Below are 17,819 nucleotides of genomic sequence, written 5' to 3'. Positions count from 1 at the left end.
ACGCTCAGATAATAAGAGACAGGGCTCGGTTGTGACCAACCAGACATGCTGAAGGAATATTACGCTTGTGCATTGATGCATGTAAGAATAACGACTCACCTAGAGAAAGATGGCGAGCCTCAAACAACGCTGTACTAGGTAGGTAGGTAGGTTGTTGGGTCGTCCAATGGGTGCTCTACTGAGCCGTGTTGGCTTAAAGGAGGAAGCTGAGAGTTGTCCATCTCTTTGCGAAGGGTACCGAGTGCGAAGTTCAAACATGCTTGGAGATGATCAAGCCCTGCATGGATCATGGTGCAGTTTTCTTTGCAAGGAACAATGAAATCTTGAGCTTCTTTAAATGAGCTTTACCTGCCTTCCCTTGAGTACCCGCACCCCACTCTAGTATGACCCTCGGTGTCCGGCCTATCGATATAAAGAATTATACATTGTCACTGACAGAACCACACGTGATGCAGCAGGAGCGAGACTATGGCTGGAGAAGTTCGCCCGGCCCTTGTCCAAGTGATCCCTATGATATAATTAAAGCGTTAGAGCGCGTGAGTCATGGACATCTTCTTCATGAGACTTGTATGCAGCCGTTCCTGGATGTGGGTTAATAGCGGTGCGGACATTTCGATGATTGGAAATAAGCATGACGGATGAGAAACCAAACATGATTTCCTCTTGCAATCACTGACGAACCAGAGCGACATATTTGCCAGCTGGAACATATTGATCTGTAGTGACGGAATATAACTGGCAGGCATATTTCTGCTGTACCTCGCAATTACCACCTTGTCATATGCATAATCTAGAAATTAACTTAAATCATCATACAGTCTAAAATGTAGGTTACCTTGCATGCAACAAAACGTCTTGGAGGGGCCCAGTATTTTCATCGCTCTAAGACCAATAATTGATTCCCAGATGTATACTTGATCATAAACCCTGCCAGGAGGTGCAGGCTTATCGTTTGAAGTCAGTGGCCGTCAACCACCCGAGTTCCGTCACCTTTTATTCATGCCACGTCTGCATTACTCAGCTTTACGAAACTTTCCTTGCATCTAGATACGATACATTTTCAAATGGCGTTTATAGTTTACCAGAAGCCAGTGGCAGACACCGAATTCTTCAGTTGTAAACAGACTGTGGGGTAGACAGTGGCCCGTGAGAGGATGAAGGAGATTGTGGTACCCTAAAACACTGACCAACATGCGTAATGACTAGAAGTGAATGCAAGTAATCAAGTCGCTCACTACTTTAAGGGAAGGGACAAGGGCGACATATTCCGCTCGCTGCTCATCTGTGGTCCCAGTCCCAGAGCCTGAAATCAGGGTCTCCAGGACACAATTTGACCGCGTCGGGAATGCCTTAAACTTCACATGAGGCCACGGTTCCATAAAGCCAGCTTCAAACGTACGTAATAGGGAGTGAGAGAGAGTCGAACAGGTCACATAATCGGGGTTGGAGCGCAAAATCACAATTGATGCGTAAGGATTGAACTTACAAGACTGGACACTTACAACGTCTTGCAGTGCAGTGATGATATCAGAGACTAGAGAAAACTTTGCTTTCGAGTTGGCTGCCCATTCCGTCAATTGCCTTCGTGTTGTTTGCTGACGACGCGAAGTAAAAGTTTTGAAGAGAGTCGAACCAAGTCACCGCCACTTAAATATTGAATCTTGATATTTGTGGTTGTAATTCGAACACCACGACAGGCTAATGGTCATGTTATCTTATCTTTTGGACTCGAGTTCACGGAAATGAAAGACTGGACCTTTCTCGTTGTCTGTTTTCTTCTCAGTTGGTCGATAATGCCTGTTAACCCTCAGATACTCGGCAAGTTAGAACATTCTCAGAAGGTACTCGAGACACCGCCATTGGAACATCCAATTCCTCCTGCTAAACTCCCATCTCGCAATCCAACCCGCTCCTTCTGGATCGATTCCTCCCCGGACGCAAATCCACTCGCTGGTCAAGGCAGCAAAGATCCTCTGCCTAGCGAAGCAGACATCTGCATCATTGGGGCTGGTATCACTGGCGTTGGCGTCGCATACCATCTTATCGAACTCTTGAATAACGCCTCACTTTCCGTCAAACGCCCGCTCAGGATCGTGGTGCTTGAGGCGAGAGATTTCTGTCAGTTTGTCTCATGCTTATTGTAAGTTTTTCGTACAGTACTGACGCGTTTCAGGCTCAGGAGCGACCGGTGCGTGGAGCACTAAGTGTTTCTTTAGTCCCTCGTGCAGAGAATATTGTTTGTAGGAAGGAATGGTGGACATCTTACGCCGGCCGCTTTCCTCGAGTTTTCTCATCGTCAGGCATTATTCGGTACGGTGGAGGCAATTAAGTCCTATGAACTCGAGCAATACACCGCTTCTCTGCTGGTCAAAATCATAGAGGAAAATGGCTGGACGAGCGACATCGACCTCGTAGAAGGTGGACACGTAAATCTCTTATTTACAGAGAAAGAAGTACAAGATGCGCACAAGGACTTTGATATGGCACGTCAAGCACAGCTCAATCTGGATAGTGTGGAATGGCTCTCGAAAGAGGAAGTCGAGGAGGTGCTTGTTCTCGCTAGTCATCTCTCTAGTCTGATTCAACGCACTCATCACCAGGAATATGGCGCCCCTTACCCAGGATTCCGCGAGCCAGGGCATAATGTCTGGCCGCTGAAACTCGTTACGAAGCTGTACCAGCATGCTCAAGCACACGCTGGGCAATACGCCTCTCTCAGCTTGTACACTCGGACATCAGCGACTGCAGTCACGCATGAAACGATCGACAACTCTTCCACTTATACAGTCGTGACAAACCGAGGTAGCATATCGTGCTCCCGCGTCGTCCATGCCACGAATGCGTACTCCTCTTATCTCCTTCCCTTCCTCGCAGGTCCAGCTGGAATTATACCCACTCGAGGACAAGTAATGGCCACACGTGCTTCTGTCGGTACAGATCAAATTAAGATACCGAGCTGGAGCGGAAACGAAGTAAACCACTGCATCCCAACCCGTCTTGTCGTGACCAATCTCTCTTTTAGGGGTTTGCATACTGGTTCCCTCGACCCGTAACACACGACACCGAAAAACCGCTGGTTATCATCGGTGGTGGCCGGGAAGCTGTGTCACCCGGTTACGAGCTATATGTGGACGATGACTCCGAAACGCACCCGCTTGTTGGGAAAGCGCTTCGCGAGTTCTTGCCGTCTGTATTCGAAGGTAAACATGACCCCGATTCAGAGCCTGAGATGGAATGGGTAGGTACTCTTTTTTGTGTGTGAGGATATCCCTAACGATGGTTTAGACTGGCATCATGGGCTACACGAAGATGGGGGACCCATTTGTACGTCCAAGCAACTCTTGCAGCTACCATCGTTGATGTGTCCTTTGCTAGGTTGGTTCCGTAGCAGACTTATTCGTAGCCAATTCAGACGGAGACCTGTACAAGAAACAGTACATCGCTGCAGGATATTCTGGCCATGGAATGCCGCGCGCATTTGGATGGTAAGTCTCATATTGTGAGACTGCACCATCTCAGGCTCAATTCATACATGATATGACTCCCAGTGCCGAAGTCATTGCGCAAATGATTTTTGCTGAGATTTCTGATAAAGAGTGGAAGGAGCCCGATTGGCTTCCACAGCGTTATCTGACATGGAACAGACGAGTCGAGTAAGATCATACGGAGCGCGACGTTGTGAATACGGAAAGACTAGATATTATATGCTTGTGTTCAGTAGGCCATATCGAGATACCCGCTAACCAGGTCATGTAACACGCAAAGTTGCAGAATATTTTCATAGAATCGGAGTCTCGCACTGACGAGATCTTTCAAGGTACCACATAACAGATTCGTCAATCAGGACACGCTGGTGCAGCACTTTCCGTCCGAAACTAGATGGCCAGTTGTATCAGATTTAGTGCGCGTGATGCACATTCGGTATCTACATATGTCATGCATGGACTTCATCACGTTACATATCATCTTGGAATTTTGGCCAAGTTATTAAACTGTACACCTCTTTCGATCATCCCTCCTGCTATGTCCTAGCTAACAATTCTACTTCGCCTGCCACCGCCCTTATAAGTACTTTTCTTTCTTTTCCTCTTAGTATTAACAGTACTACTCAGAGACTCTTACTTGCATCCTAAGTACTGTCTCCACCCACTGCAATGTCATTGTGCTGCCTACCATACCCTGCTGTGACTGCCTACACCCTGCAGCTCCTACCTCTTGCATTCTGCCATCCCCACCCACCTTACACATCGTTTTCCTCTTTCTCACCGAAGACAGTTTTTCCTGCCTTCTTCTGCCGACATTTACCCGCTTGCATTTCCTGCACTCAACTCCGGATCTCGCATCATCCATGATACTTTTTTCTTCTGTCTCTTCCTTTTTATATACCATACCTCGTGCGCCCATCACTACTTTTTGCATATAAATTTTTTCATTTCTCTGGATCCTCATCTTCTAACTTTTAATAGCCTTCTGCACCCACATCATCTGAGACTATGCCCCGCCTTCTCGTACAATCTTACACCCTTCTTACATTCCCTTGCGTCTTTTCGCATTGTCATCAATTCCACTTTATCTCTTGTTTATCCTCCACTCTGCTGCTGCGCCTATCATGACTTCGCCTCGTCACCTTGCACATTCAGTACTTGCTTATATATTTATATCTCAACTTACATTCACACTTGATTTCTGTGCCCGCTGGCCACAGCCTATTATAGCTGAGTGTACTCTAGCAGCTGTAGTGCAATTTGATGTGCCCATTATCCTGATCAAATGAGAATGTATATAAACTCATTACCTGTGCAAGAGACAGATGGGAAGCACAAGATGTCACCTAAACAAGCGTCTACTGAGACATACAGATATAATAAGGCTTGTGGGAGTATGCATAAATCCTAGTCGCATGCGTGGTCTTGTATCGTAGCTCACAAGTCTGTCAGTTGTTTGTAGGTAATGTAACAACTGTATACTGTGTACTGACCGTAACTTATGGCCTGCTACGTGGTTTGCATAGTTTCGGTTTCTCGTCGATGGTGTTATCATCCTTTATATATGTATATACATCGATTTCTGTTCATTTGGAGTATTGTTGCAGCACTCATAAAGAGCCTTGGATACGAGTGATCAGCCCCCAGTAGTGTTGGTAGAATGAGGCGCGAGTCGCGCGACACAAACTTTTTCATGATGGGGAAGGCTGGTGGGAAAGTCGTTGTGTCTATTGATGGTGGTACCAGCACTTCTTCTGTCCAAGAAGATAGATCAAAACCAGTGACTAAGGCCATTAAACGGAAGGGCACACTTGATGGGTTTGTGGCCTAAGTACCCCTTGACGAACGAGGTCGGAACTTTTGTCACCGTGCAGTGGTGGTCGGGTCTAGTAGTTCTAAACCGCGGTTCGAATCCGACCGAAGTCCGATTCGAAGTTCGGGCAATAAGGAGAACCAAACCGTTAATCTGGTCCACGGTTCAAGGACTTGATTCAACCTGGTCCGAACTAATTGTTGGGTAATTAGGGATGGTACAAAAGTTTCAGTCTCTTAAAAGACGGGATGTATCTCATTAGTTGCCGGACAAGACCGAGAACATCCGGGGGGAGGGTCACCTCAAGAATCGTCCATTGATGGGAAGGACTAAAAATCTGATGAGTTAGCGTGCGCTAGCCTCATCCATGAGCTTATCTAAAGGCTGGGTAAGGTTCTTTACTTCCCGCTAGTACAAGCGCCTAGATGAATAGAATGCAGGACTCAGTTAGCAACCAACCAGGCATGCTTAGGGATGATTAATCAATTCAAACCTTATATTGATGGTGTAAAGCAAAATGGCATACCAAGAAGGAGGCGGCGAGCTTCAAACAACGGTAGGTAGGTTGTTGCGTCGCCCAAAGGGTGTTCTACTGAGCTGTGTTGGCTCAGGCGAAGCTGAGAGTTTTCGAGTGCGAAGTTTAAGCATGCCTGGAGCCGGTCAAGCTCGGCGTAGGCTGTGATGCGGTTGGTTGGTCAAAGTCTCCTAAGCCTGTAAAAGATCTCACCTACCTTCCCTTATACACTTGCACCCCACTAGTGTGATCCTCGACCTCCGAACCATCAACATAAGCGGATGCACAGATATTATCACTGGCGGCTCTATCGGGACAAAGCCTGATGCAAAGCAGTACAAGCGAGATTGATCATTCTCTATCGCTGGTAAATGTGATCCTTATTATAGAATTGAAACTGTTAAAGCGGTCAGTCATCTGCCTCTCCTACATGAGGCTCATGTGCAACTGAATTTGCACCTTATTACCTGCGCTTCAGAATATGGATCGAAAATTGGGGGATCATTCAATTTGGAATAGGCATGACGGATGTGAAACTCTAAACCAGATTTGCATTTACTTATTGGCATCACTGACGCATTAAAGCGTATGAATTTGCCAGCGGGAGCCTATTGGTCTGTAGTGGTTGAACATGATTCGCCACACCATCTTGTCATAATTCAATTCGCCGGAAAAGGTCGAAAAGATATATCACCTTTGGCAACGCCTAAGTTATAGAGCCACCTTCGTAGCTCATTGCTCTAAGATGTTCAGTTCCCAGACGTGTACTTGATATGATCCAACCAGGAGGAGCATTCATACACGTTCAGCTACCTGGGCTACATCACTTGACTCATGCCACGTTTGCATCACTCAGCTTTACGAAATTTTCCTTGCATCCAGATGCGATACATCTTCAACTGCCGTTTTCGATTGACCAGAAGCCGGCGGTCGACACCGAGTTGTTCGATTGTAAACAGAGGGTGTGGTGGAGAGTGGAGCAGAGGACGAAGGAGGTTGTGATGTACGTCAGAAGATGGACCTGAAGAGGGTAAGCTGAGATTATCGTCAGATCCTGGGTTGGGGGTGTCCGCCGGTATGTGAGAGGCGAGACTGGCAGTCTGTGATGGCGTGGGCAGTGACGTTGGCTCGTTATCTTCATCTTCATCTACAATTTCTGTCATTGTTGATGTTTTCTGAGCAGGCGAGGTGCGCGATCCGGTGAAGATCAATGCAAGCTCGTCTGAATACAGTAACGGAATTAAGAAACTCGGTTGGTTGAGTTTCGTTCGCGACGTACCAAGCTCAAAGAAATAGACTCGTGTCTTATCACCCCGGATGTAAAAATTATCTTCAAGGAGACGACCGGATTTGAATCGCAGCTGCGTGAGATCATGTCTACCATAGTCGCGGAATAATACAAGCCCACCAGGCTTGAGCATCTAATGGCAGGTGATGATGTGACCGTCTTGGTGAAACCATTTAAATACCTTATGAATGTTAGCGATAGCTTTACCCCATTCGTCCGGGTGGAGCGCACTGAGCACGAACACCAAGATAATAATGTCTACAGTCCCTGGCTCTACTCCTGGTGGTAGTGTATCCAATGAGGATAAATCCCAGACAGCTGCATCTATCTTGCCAACAGGCGGGGAGCTATAGAGAGCGTTTGTCTATTCGTGGACTGAGCCGAAGACACGAGGATAGTTAACCTGTGCATACCTGTACTAATTTTACTGCGTGGGTTGAGTAATCGTAGGCGCGGATGATAAGATCTGGGTTTTGGTTCGCCGTAAGGAGGGGAAATGCAGCGTTGCCGGCGCCTAGACAAGGCTTAGGTGTGTTTCATCAAAGATGATATTGACACTCACCGCATCCAATCTCGCAAATGGTTACATCTCCTGCCTGACTACATAAGAGAAATCATTGATGAAGTACAATCCCTTACATCCGGTTCTGCCGCTGCCAGCAGCTCTGGAAATTCAAGATGTAACCTTCAGTAAAAAGGGTGAGGGCATCACTAAGGACAGAAAGAGTGATGCCTACCACTTTCTATTTCGGAAGAAATTGTCGGCATTCGTCTTGTAAAAATTATCCCTACCAATCGAAAGCGTCAGAGAGAATGGAGCGATGAAAAAATGAAACTTAGGAACCAATATTTCGCAGGTTTTGCATTATAATTATTCTTGTCATCTTCAGGTACTGGAGCAAGACGTTGCCTCGCCAATGATGCAGTTATCGTTTCAGTTTGATCTTCAGGGGGCGGAACATGGTCCCAAGCGTTCTGGGTCCAGACATCAGAGTCTTGCGTAAGAAATCTATACATTTGATGACTCAGATCAAGTATTAGTGACTGTGTTGATGTTCCTCATGGTTACCTGGATCCAAAGGGGGGTTTCTCAGCGTTGATGTCGTGCACCGACGAGCTTAGCTTCGGTATGCGCACAGGTTTGGCTTCCGGTGAAGAAATCATACGGAGCACACGGCACAGGTCGAGATCCTGATGGTGAAACAATGCGTTTTTGTCCCGACACAGCAGCACGCTCTGGTGCAAATGCGATCAGAGAAAAAAGATCAGTAAACGTGGACTGGTCACTGCAATGGATGAGTTTAGCTCCGGATGTAGCCGAAATCCGATGCTGATTATTGGCTTGGCTTCCCTGAGCGCTCACCAAGCAACAGTCTCGTCTTCCTACTCGTCCAACACCGGGATCCAAGTTTTCTGATAACACAGAAAATCGTGTTCTGTCACTGTTCCTGACGTCGACCACCATCAAAATCTGCATCTGGTTGGTCTCCAGGTAGTATTAGACTGCTGCGCAGCCATAGGTCCTGATCAACTTGGCCAACCAGTTTCTAATTCGATAATTGACCGGAATCATGTCTGCTCTCAATTCCAATGGTCGTCCTCCTCCACCCGGTGACGAGGATCTCCAGCACCTTTATGATGAAGTTTGGCGGATCTTTGGCGAAGAAACAGCTTCCCCAATCGAGCGCTCGCCAACAAGTGCGGTTTCTGCCCATACACACGAGCCCCATTCTAATGGTTCATTCCACGACGTTCGCGCGACTATATCCCCTTCGTCTTCAATCAGAAACGCCCTTCATCGTCCTCCTGGTTCGTTCTATATTCACTCGAGTTGTGAGCGAGTAACCTGACTATGGCATACAGTACCTGCGCCCCAGCGACCGCATTCTCCTGAAATACGCCCACAACCTGATACTGCGACCTCTCCTACACAGAGGAGATTAAGACCACTTCCATTGCCTCCAGGTGCTTCTTTAGGTCCTCAGCCTCATGAACAACCACCTCCAGTTGCAAGTACTTCTCGCCCTGCGACGGCTGGAGTTGATGGGTATGTTATCACTTTTTTAATTCCATTCAGTAAGTTTTTATCACATACGCAGGCGTCGTCAGCTTCCCCAGGCCCCTACGGTGCAACCCAATGGCTATAACGGCAGTCGCCCATCCACAGGTTCTGCAACATCCCCAACCTCATCTACAAGTAAACCAGTCGCTACTGGCTCTCATGCCGACGGGCTGCCAAATATACACAAAGCCGTCCCTGCTGTTCCCTCGCAGACCAATGGAGCGTCTGTTAATAGTGTTGATGTGTACCGTTTGCAACAATCAGATAGCAGCCTCGATGTGCAAGGATACGGTGTCACCGTCGCGCCCAAACCATCTCCTCGGCCTCCTGGTGCTTCGGCTCCGAACATTCCAGGTCACAGCAATATACTTGATGACTTCTCGATCGACCATGGTCCAGATGATATGAAGAACCGCCCATCTCATCGCCCCCAACAATCTTCGGAACAATTTCGTCCTGCGGATGCCTACCCCCAGCCTCATGCGCGATTGCATCCAAACGATGGCATCAATGGTCCAGCACCATCTGCTCGGGTAAATGATTTGCGTCATCGCCCTTCATCGTCGTCCGACTATATCCCTAATTGTAAGTCCACACCGAAACGAGAAACTTTGATCGCTGGCTCACACCATCTGTAGATCATCAAGATACTGACCCTAAACTAGGCCGTGCAATTTCTACAGGCTCTACCACATCTTCATTTGTAGCGGACTCACTAGGTCGCAATGTCTCAGTGACGACAGCAGCCACAAGTTACACTGATACCGACAGTTCAACTGCCAAAGTTGGGCCAGCGATACTCAGTAGGGAAGGGTCCTACGGGTTCCCATCGGCAGGCCCTTCGGCACTTAAATATAGTCATGGTCACTCAGATTCTGGCAGTGGCGGTTTCCAAGGTGGAAGCGTGGACTCGTTAGCGCGTGCCCGTCCGAGTGTGTACAGCGGCACACCTGGACCTCCGCTTGGCGACCAGGAAGAAGAAGAAGAAGACGACGACGATTACTTTGACTCCGAGAGCGATGATCCAGATCCAGACAGATTTGTTAACTTCAGCTTGCTATCTCACTTGGCCGTCCGCTTGCGCGACAAGGTACCTCGCGGCACCCATGTGAAAAGCAGCATCCCTTACCCTCGTGCTTTCACCGGGAAGGACATCGTCGTAAGTCCGCTACTAGAATTCTCTGACAAAACTTGACGCAATGCCGTGGTTTCAGTCTACCATTCAAAGCCAAATCCAACGTGAACTGCTGATCAATCATGGTGTTTCGACCACCGATCGCCGTGCTGCCCTTCAGGTCGCGCGGAGTCTACAACAGCAACTATTTTTCTACGAAGTTGAGTGGGGTCAGAAGCTGCTGCAAGATGGTGTCGAGGACGTGTATATGTTCCTGGATGACCTCGAGGGCAACTCTGAGGCTCACCGCGAGAGGGAAGAACTGCCAACGGCAGTCATCACTTCACTCACTCGGTGCTATGCGTCTGGTTGCAGTGAGGACGACCCATGTTATTCGTTTGCTTGTCCACGTCGAGTAAGTTCCTGTGATCCCGTAGTCGTGAGTCTGAACTAATGTTTCTATAGCAAGCTGGTCCGATCGTCGATTTTGGTCCGGTAGCCGAACCGGAAGTACACCACGTAAGTCACCATTCACGTTTGATTGATTGAATTGAACATCAACTATTGTCTCCACAACAGCAAACCGAAGACTGGTTAAGTACAGTTGATCCCGGTATCCTTCACACTCTTCCAGAAAGTGAAGTTCATCGACAAACGTGAGTATCTTGGTAAACTTTGTTTGGCGCTGTACTAAAGATCAGACTAGCATCATTTATAAAACTATCACTCAGGAAGAGCAATACGTCCAAGACCTGGACACCGTGGAGGCGGTCAGTGCCTTATATTACCTGATAGTTCCGACCCACTTAATTTCCTCGTTTTAGCTGTTCATTCGGCCACTGCTGAAAGCAAGTCCTCCTGTCATGCCGGCTAACAAGCTAGATGAGTTTGTTGAAGAGGTTTTTGGAAACATCCTAGATCTTCGAGAATGCAACAGGCGGCTGGTGGAAGCTATGTATGTTCGGCAGCGTGAGCAAGCACCGATCATCCAAAGGATTGGAGATGTGTTTTTGGACGCCGCGAGAGAGTTCCGGTTCGCATATCCGACATACGTTGGACATCTGCCCCTCGCAGAAAAGCGCTTCAAAGATGAGATCGAGTCCAACGCGGACCTTCGCTTGTTCCTCGAGGTATGATATTTTATCTGAAAATCAGGAGTCGTTGCTAGACTGTTTTGTAGGAGTGCTCGCGACAATCCAAGCAACAGGAAGCTCGTCGACTGGACTTGAAACACTTCTTATCGCGACCTTCTGAACATCTGCAGAAGTACCCCATTGCGCTGGAGGCGATCATGAAAGAGACAACTGAAGGCAACCCAGACGCGTACTACCTTGCAGAAGCCATCGAAGCCATCAGGAATCTTCAGAACGTTGCACAGCTCCGGACATTCCAGACTGCGATGGGCAAAGGTCCGACTGGAAAATGGGAGTGGCATGATATCGTAGCCAAGGATGTTCGAGAGGGCCTCAGCAAGGCTGAGGCCAAGCGTCAGTCGTACGTTTATTTTTTCTTTGAGTTGTTATGAAATGCTCAACTTTGTGTAGCATCATATTTGAACTGATCAAAGGCGAGATGGCATACGTCAGGGACCTAGAAAATATCGACTTGGTGTGTTGTCCTGTGCAAGTACTCGATCCCAACATCATAGCTCATTCTTGCCACCACAGATTTACATCCAGGCCCTGCGAGAAAGCGATCCTCCAGTCATTAGTCGTGAGAGGCTGAACGGTTTTATCACCGACGTTTTCCACAACTTTGCTGAGCTCCACTCACATCATCGGAAGCTCCTAGACCAACTGCATGATATACAGCGCGATGAGCATCCAGTGATCAGGAGTGTTACAGCACCTTTGTTTGACGCTGCTTTGAACTTCAGGGATGCATACATGGAGTACATCCCCAACTACCCTATCGCTGCCTATCGCATCGATGACGAGATGGCCAACAACGTCGATTTCAAGACGTTTGTTGACGTGAGACTTGTTCTTTTACTTCCTTTATATTTCTGATAAGCATGCAGCAATGTATACGGCATCCGGATGCTCACCGCTTAGACATGAAGAATTTTATCAACCGTCCTATCCCTCGATTATTGCGGTACGAATTGCTCTTGAAGGGCGTAATGGACGAGACACCTGCTACCCACGAGGATCGTGAAGCGATCCCTCAGGTCTTGGAGATCATAAAGGCTCTAGGCAAGGAGACCGAGCCGGGAGTTCAATCAGCGAAACAGAAGGTTCAGCTCTGGTGCTATAACTCAAATTTGCAGTTCAAGCCCAACGAGTCTGTTGTTAGTCTCTAAGAATTTTATTTGCCGCCACATACTGAACGATCCTTGCAGGACATGGATCTTTTGAATGAAAACCGCTCTCTTATTCACGCTGGAAAGCTGCTGCGACAACCCGATACCGGCTTTGAATGGAACGGATGGACCGAGCTTTTCGTCTTGCTGTTCGATAATTACTGTAAGTGTTCCAACCTTTGTGTCGTACCGGAAACTTCACACCCAAATCCAGTGGTCATGACCAAGACAAAAGAAAAAGATGGCGTGACAAAATATAACGTTAACCGGAGAGTAAGTGATTGTAAGTATGGGTTTGTATAATATCTCACTTGTGGCTTAGCCCATACCGCTGGACCTTCTTACCCTGGCCAGCTTCACTGATCCCCCGACACAGCGCAGCACAAGCATATTACGTCTCGGCCTTGGTGGAGGGAACAGGCATGCAGAAGGCTGGACCCTCTCCAGGTAGCGGTGTTCCCGACACCGCTAACGATTCAGCGTCTTGTATATCCTTGTACCATTCACTATAATGGTAGGCTCGGTGGTTTGCATACCTTATTTACGGAGTCTCAGCAAGCGCGAGCGGAGTGGAAGCAGAAGCTGGACGAGGCCATCGGCTTGCGCAAGGTTGTTCAAGAGTCAAACAAAGTCTTCGAGCTGGAGCCGCTCAGTACAGACACCTTCCTTGTGCCCTCCATATCTTCAGCTGCTGTACCATCTTGGAACCACGAGAATTCCCTCACAGGCAAGGTTACTTGCTCTGTGCCCTTTAGTGAGCTCAAAGTCCATCTTCTTGCATGTGTCTTACTGATACGTTGTTCAAGCTACCGCTGATGGACGAGCATTGGTGGCTATTGGTTGTGCCGAGGGTGTTTGGATAGGCTTTAGACATGATTCAAGATGTTCGTGCAGTCGTATTTGTTCTCTTTGCAGACTGACAAATCCTACTTTAGCTATGCGCCGTGTATTACATCTGAAGATGGTAACAGCAGTGTGCAATGCTTGAGGATTTCGGAATGTTCCTCGTACTTGCAGACAAGGTATTTCTACTAGCAATCACCATCACAAGATACTAACCTGCAAATAGGCTCTCTTTGCATACCACATCGAGGCTCTCGTTCCATCATCCCCCCAGAGCGCTCATACGTCTCAGACACCACAGAGGGTTAATGGGACCAGGGACGTTCACTTCTTTAGCGTCGGCAACCAAGGCGGACGAACGCTAGTCATATACATGAAGAAGAAAGGGGTCAGTTCTGCGACATCCCAAGATGTGCCTACTGACAATGTGAACAGCTCGACAGTGTCTTCCGCGTTTTGGAACCGGTGGTGGAAAAAATCAATGAAAGGAGTAAGGCACCTGCGTCGTTCACCTCTCGCTTTGGTATACGGCCTGCGCGTTCAGAGTGGTTCCGACTGTACAGGGTACGCGGTTATTAGTGGATGATATTGTCATGTTGATTTTCTTCTGTAGGAGTTCTTCCTGCCCTCGGAATCTTTCGACCTGGTCTTCCTCAAAGCAAAGATCGCGATTCTTTGCACCAAAGGTTTCGAAATCATGGACCTAACTGAGTATGTTACCTTTACCACATCACCTATCCATTCCTTCGTTTTAATGATCATTCGAGTTTCAAAAGTGTCACTATTCCACTGCGTGACGATGGCTACGAAAGACTTGCAAAACGCGGAGAATCTTGCCGGCCAATGGGGATGTTCCGCGTGGAAAATGAATTCCTTTTGTGCTATGATGGTCAGTTGTTTTGATTTGATCTTTAGTCAGCGCTGATGATAAGACCCTAGAGTTCGGTATCTACGTCAACAAGCACGGCGCACCTAGTCGCAACACGGGCACTATCGAATGGGAGGGCACGGCTGAGCGCGTGGCAATTCACTGGCCTTATATACTTCTCTTCGACTCCCGCTTCATTGAAATCAGGCATGTATCGTCGGGTCTGCTCGCACAGATAATTCCCGGAAATGAGATACGCTGTATTTGGGACGGTCGTGGCACCTGTGCCCCTCCATCGACTGGACCGGAAAGCTTCCAACAAATGAGCCTTGACCCCCGGATTCACTGTGTCATGGCTGCGCCGGAGCCCATTCAACACGGCGCGGTGGGGCGCCCTCGCTCAGTGGCTCAACACGTGTTTGAGCTGACACCCACGACGCCGCTCTATCCACCTGGTGCACCTGGATCACCCAACAACTCGACGTACCTCCAGCAGCAAGCCGTTTCTCCTCCGCAGTCCCCCAACCTCCTCCCGATGACATCCTGGAGATGATCACATCACACAGGCACTCTTGACGCTCGTCGCCCATTTATTTCTACACGTGTACATCCTTGTGGATTTCTGTCTTTTTCATCTTGTTTTAGGAATTTACATAATTTGTACCAGTGCTCAGCAGTCTCCGCTAGACTCCGCTAGATCGTCCTGTCGTTGTTTCCGGTGATCGGTTTGGTGATCGTTATGGACGACATTTCGGATGAATGGGCAATAGCTATCGATAAAACATGTACTGCTTTAATGCAATATAGATATCATAACAAGATCGACAGTAAAACTGAAATACCCGCGGATATCTACCACCTGCTCTAGCAGCAGCAACACGACCATCCGCGTCCATGTTCCCCGGTGTCTACCCGCACCGCTACTGATTGTTGCTGCTGTTGTGTATTGGAGTCCGGTTGAGTAGTATCTTGATCCTGATCTTCATAAGGTACGATGTTCGGGTCTTTGCTGGGAGCATCCGCAGCAGCAGTACGCTGTGTATTACGCATCAGAAATCCAAGACACATTTAAGAAAATCAACCAGTCGCACCTCTTTAGCCTTCGTGAACGGAACATCGACGACGGATGGTGTTGCATGATGGGGGGGCCGAGCGAATAAATGTCGTAGGTGGGTTCCAAAGGTGGTAGCGGCGGCGACTGGCGGTGGGGTCGTAGGTGGTGCAGCTGCAGGTGGTGGAGGTGGAGGATAAGGGCTCCTCGTCATAGCGAGCTTCAGTCTTTTCAGACGCCCATGGCGTTGTTGAGGTCGTGGTTGGGAAGATTGAGAATGCTGTGATTAAGAAAGAAGGGAAGATACGCTGGTGCACGCACTTGATACATTCCGTGGAAGAAATTGGGTTCTGTATCATAGCCATCTTGCTCTTGCCCTGGGATCTCCACCTGCATAACGGTCAGTAGCGAAAGAGTTGAAGAAGGGAGTGCATACACCAAGAATACGGTTATCCTGCTCAGTGAGCGTACTACACTGTTCTGTAAATTCTGGGTGAGACGGCGATGAGTACGGTAACCCCAGGTGACGTCAATGAAATCTTACCATTAGACCAATCAAGGCAGCTGGCCTTCGCAGATTCGTCGATGGCGCCCATCATATATTTGTGTGCTTTTAGGGCTTCGTCAAGTTTACCCGCCGAAAGGAATGCCTGGCACCGTTTCTGGTGGGCAGTAAGACACAAAGACTCGAGATCCCAGCCGAAGAGCTGGACAAAACACTCAGTTGTGAAAAGCATTATGTATGCATCATCTTGACGCACCGCAGTCAGGTCCTCGTATATCAAATGAATGATTTTCGATGAGAAAGCCCCTGAGTTGATAGCGGCAGTGAAGTAGTCAGCGGCTTCGTCGTGACGCGCGCCATTCAAGGCATTGATTCCGAGCTGAACGCGTAGATATGTCTAATGTGCAAGTTGCAAATATCAGCGTCGTTCACCAAGCGTACCCGCATCACACTTACTTCCACAACACGACATCCGAGAAGACCAGTATTCGGACAAGCGGCAGCCTAGCTCTTTGACAAGTAACATGGCTTCCTCGTGTTGATCTGCGCTGAAGAGCGCGATGGCCTGAAACATGCATTAAAGCAGGGGATACGCTGAGACAAATTGAAGTGACCTTGATCAAAATAAGAAAATGGTTGGTGTTCGAATCTTGGGTCGTGAACATGGATGCGATATCGAATGCTATCCTTGCCTCCCGGATGTGGCCTTTTCCGCAGAGGGAGATGCCCTTGGAGATGTAGCCTGTCAATGAGGGCCGAATGCTGATGGACTATGTCACGAATAAAAGCAAGCACTGAGTAAGAGGGCTATAATGGGTCAGCATAGCTCACCTTGATTGCATCATCGAGGGCGAGGGTCCCAGGCATGTTTTCGGGACATAACAAATGAGCGATTGGCATATGGAGTATAGTCGTTGGCGTCGGTGTGGATCTCTTGGGTGAGGAGCTTTTCAGCAGTGTCCAGGTCCCCAGCGATGCATGCATTGCGGACTGCCGTGCTAGCCAGGATCTGCACGAAGGATGCTCGAATTGCATTATGAGAGTTAAGGATGGAAACTCGCCTTTGAATGAGTGTCACTGGGTACTTCCCACTCTGAGATCGCATCATCATAGCCTCCACTGAGGATATGCTTGCCGTCCGCGGAGAAAGTGACAGATTGCGGCGGGGATGAGTGCTGAAAGATGGCGATGGTTCGTCGATCTGAGAGCCGCCAGAGGCGGCCATCGTTATCATCAGATGCGGAAGTGACAAGGGCGCCAGCGGGATGAATGGCAATGGCGTTGACATAGCTGGTATGGCCTTCCCAGGAATGGCCGACCTGCTCCCAAGTCAAAGCATCCCACTCTCTTATGGTAGGATCACTATAATTGCCAGCTGAAAGAAGGCGTGTGCCATCGGGCGTCCATGCAAGTGACCAGTTGGATGATGTGTGAGCCTTGAAAGATGCGATGCGCTCCCTTGTCCCTGGATTATAAATTTGGATATTGTCGGATGTTGCGATGGCAAGAAGTTCACCATGGGCAGGCGAATATCGAACGCAACGGACATAACCACCACACTCGATCGGTTGTCCTTGCATCTGCCACGTTTTGGTACGCCAAAGCTTCACCGTCTTGTCCCATCCACCAGTAGCCAGCACCGCACCATCCAGAGAGAAATCCAGCGAGCTGATTTCATTGGTGTGGGCTTTGATGGGTCGAATGAGAGTTTCACCTGTTTCACCGTGCCAGATGATGAGCTCTCCTTTGTCATCACCGCTTGCTATTATTTGACCATTTCGTGATACCGCCAACGCCTGCACCCGACTGCTATGCCCCTCCATCTTCTTCAACACAATGCCTGTCTCCAAGTCCCAAAGACGAAGCGTATAGTCATCCGAGCCCGTAATCATTCGTCGCTTATCAGGGAAAACTGCGACTGCGTTTACGCCCTGCTCATGATCTTCAAAAACTCGAATGGGTGTAGTATTTGGA

The 17,819-nt window shown here is 48.5% G+C and overlaps 4 protein-coding genes across 4 annotated transcripts; 2 read left to right on the top strand and 2 right to left on the bottom strand.

Annotated features, from left to right (window-relative positions):
- Positions 1 to 1,679: 1,679 nt before the first annotated feature.
- Positions 1,680 to 4,055, top strand: BJ212DRAFT_1354874 (FAD dependent oxidoreductase). The gene is made up of 8 exons (XM_041335641.1): positions 1,680 to 2,118; positions 2,174 to 2,188; positions 2,245 to 2,546; positions 2,601 to 2,972; positions 3,023 to 3,238; positions 3,286 to 3,324; positions 3,376 to 3,485; positions 3,549 to 4,055. The coding sequence occupies exons 1-8, from the start codon at positions 1,743 to 1,745 to the stop codon at positions 3,655 to 3,657; spliced, it is 1,539 nt and encodes a 512-aa protein (XP_041193132.1). The 5' UTR covers positions 1,680 to 1,742; the 3' UTR covers positions 3,658 to 4,055.
- Positions 4,056 to 6,366: 2,311 nt separating this feature from the next.
- On the bottom strand, positions 6,367 to 8,264 carry BJ212DRAFT_1503466 (S-adenosyl-L-methionine-dependent methyltransferase; the record flags this gene model as incomplete). The annotated part of the gene is made up of 9 exons (XM_041341597.1): positions 6,367 to 7,034; positions 7,092 to 7,233; positions 7,282 to 7,464; positions 7,514 to 7,614; positions 7,663 to 7,696; positions 7,740 to 7,785; positions 7,838 to 7,888; positions 7,945 to 8,109; positions 8,170 to 8,264. 9 exons carry the CDS (start codon positions 8,262 to 8,264, stop codon positions 6,661 to 6,663), a joined length of 1,191 nt encoding a protein of 396 aa, XP_041193131.1. The 3' UTR covers positions 6,367 to 6,660.
- Positions 8,265 to 8,671: 407 nt separating this feature from the next.
- Positions 8,672 to 14,842, top strand: BJ212DRAFT_1480907 (CNH domain-containing protein; the record flags this gene model as incomplete). Its single annotated transcript, XM_041340173.1, has 25 exons — positions 8,672 to 8,909; positions 8,964 to 9,147; positions 9,200 to 9,747; positions 9,801 to 10,321; positions 10,377 to 10,691; positions 10,742 to 10,795; positions 10,856 to 10,932; positions 10,983 to 11,046; positions 11,101 to 11,406; positions 11,457 to 11,770; positions 11,821 to 11,884; positions 11,944 to 12,249; positions 12,297 to 12,566; positions 12,618 to 12,741; positions 12,793 to 12,851; positions 12,901 to 13,025; positions 13,097 to 13,332; positions 13,385 to 13,462; positions 13,514 to 13,524; positions 13,553 to 13,600; positions 13,648 to 13,809; positions 13,857 to 13,985; positions 14,035 to 14,132; positions 14,198 to 14,310; positions 14,361 to 14,842. 25 exons carry the CDS (start codon positions 8,672 to 8,674, stop codon positions 14,840 to 14,842), a joined length of 4,926 nt encoding a protein of 1,641 aa, XP_041193130.1.
- A 311-nt stretch (positions 14,843 to 15,153) lies between these two features.
- Positions 15,154 to 15,554, bottom strand: BJ212DRAFT_1299716 (uncharacterized protein; the record flags this gene model as incomplete). Its single annotated transcript, XM_041332907.1, has 2 exons — positions 15,154 to 15,324; positions 15,381 to 15,554. The coding sequence occupies 2 exons, from the start codon at positions 15,552 to 15,554 to the stop codon at positions 15,154 to 15,156; spliced, it is 345 nt and encodes a 114-aa protein (XP_041193129.1).
- Positions 15,555 to 17,819: the final 2,265 nt, after the last annotated feature.

Source organism: Suillus subaureus, assembly GCF_016647635.1.
Source record: "Suillus subaureus strain MN1 chromosome Unknown BJ212scaffold_16, whole genome shotgun sequence".
Lineage (NCBI taxonomy): Eukaryota > Fungi > Basidiomycota > Agaricomycetes > Boletales > Suillaceae > Suillus > Suillus subaureus.
Note: the sequence above shows the minus strand (reverse complement) of the source record. Positions and strands in the feature narration are given on the sequence as shown.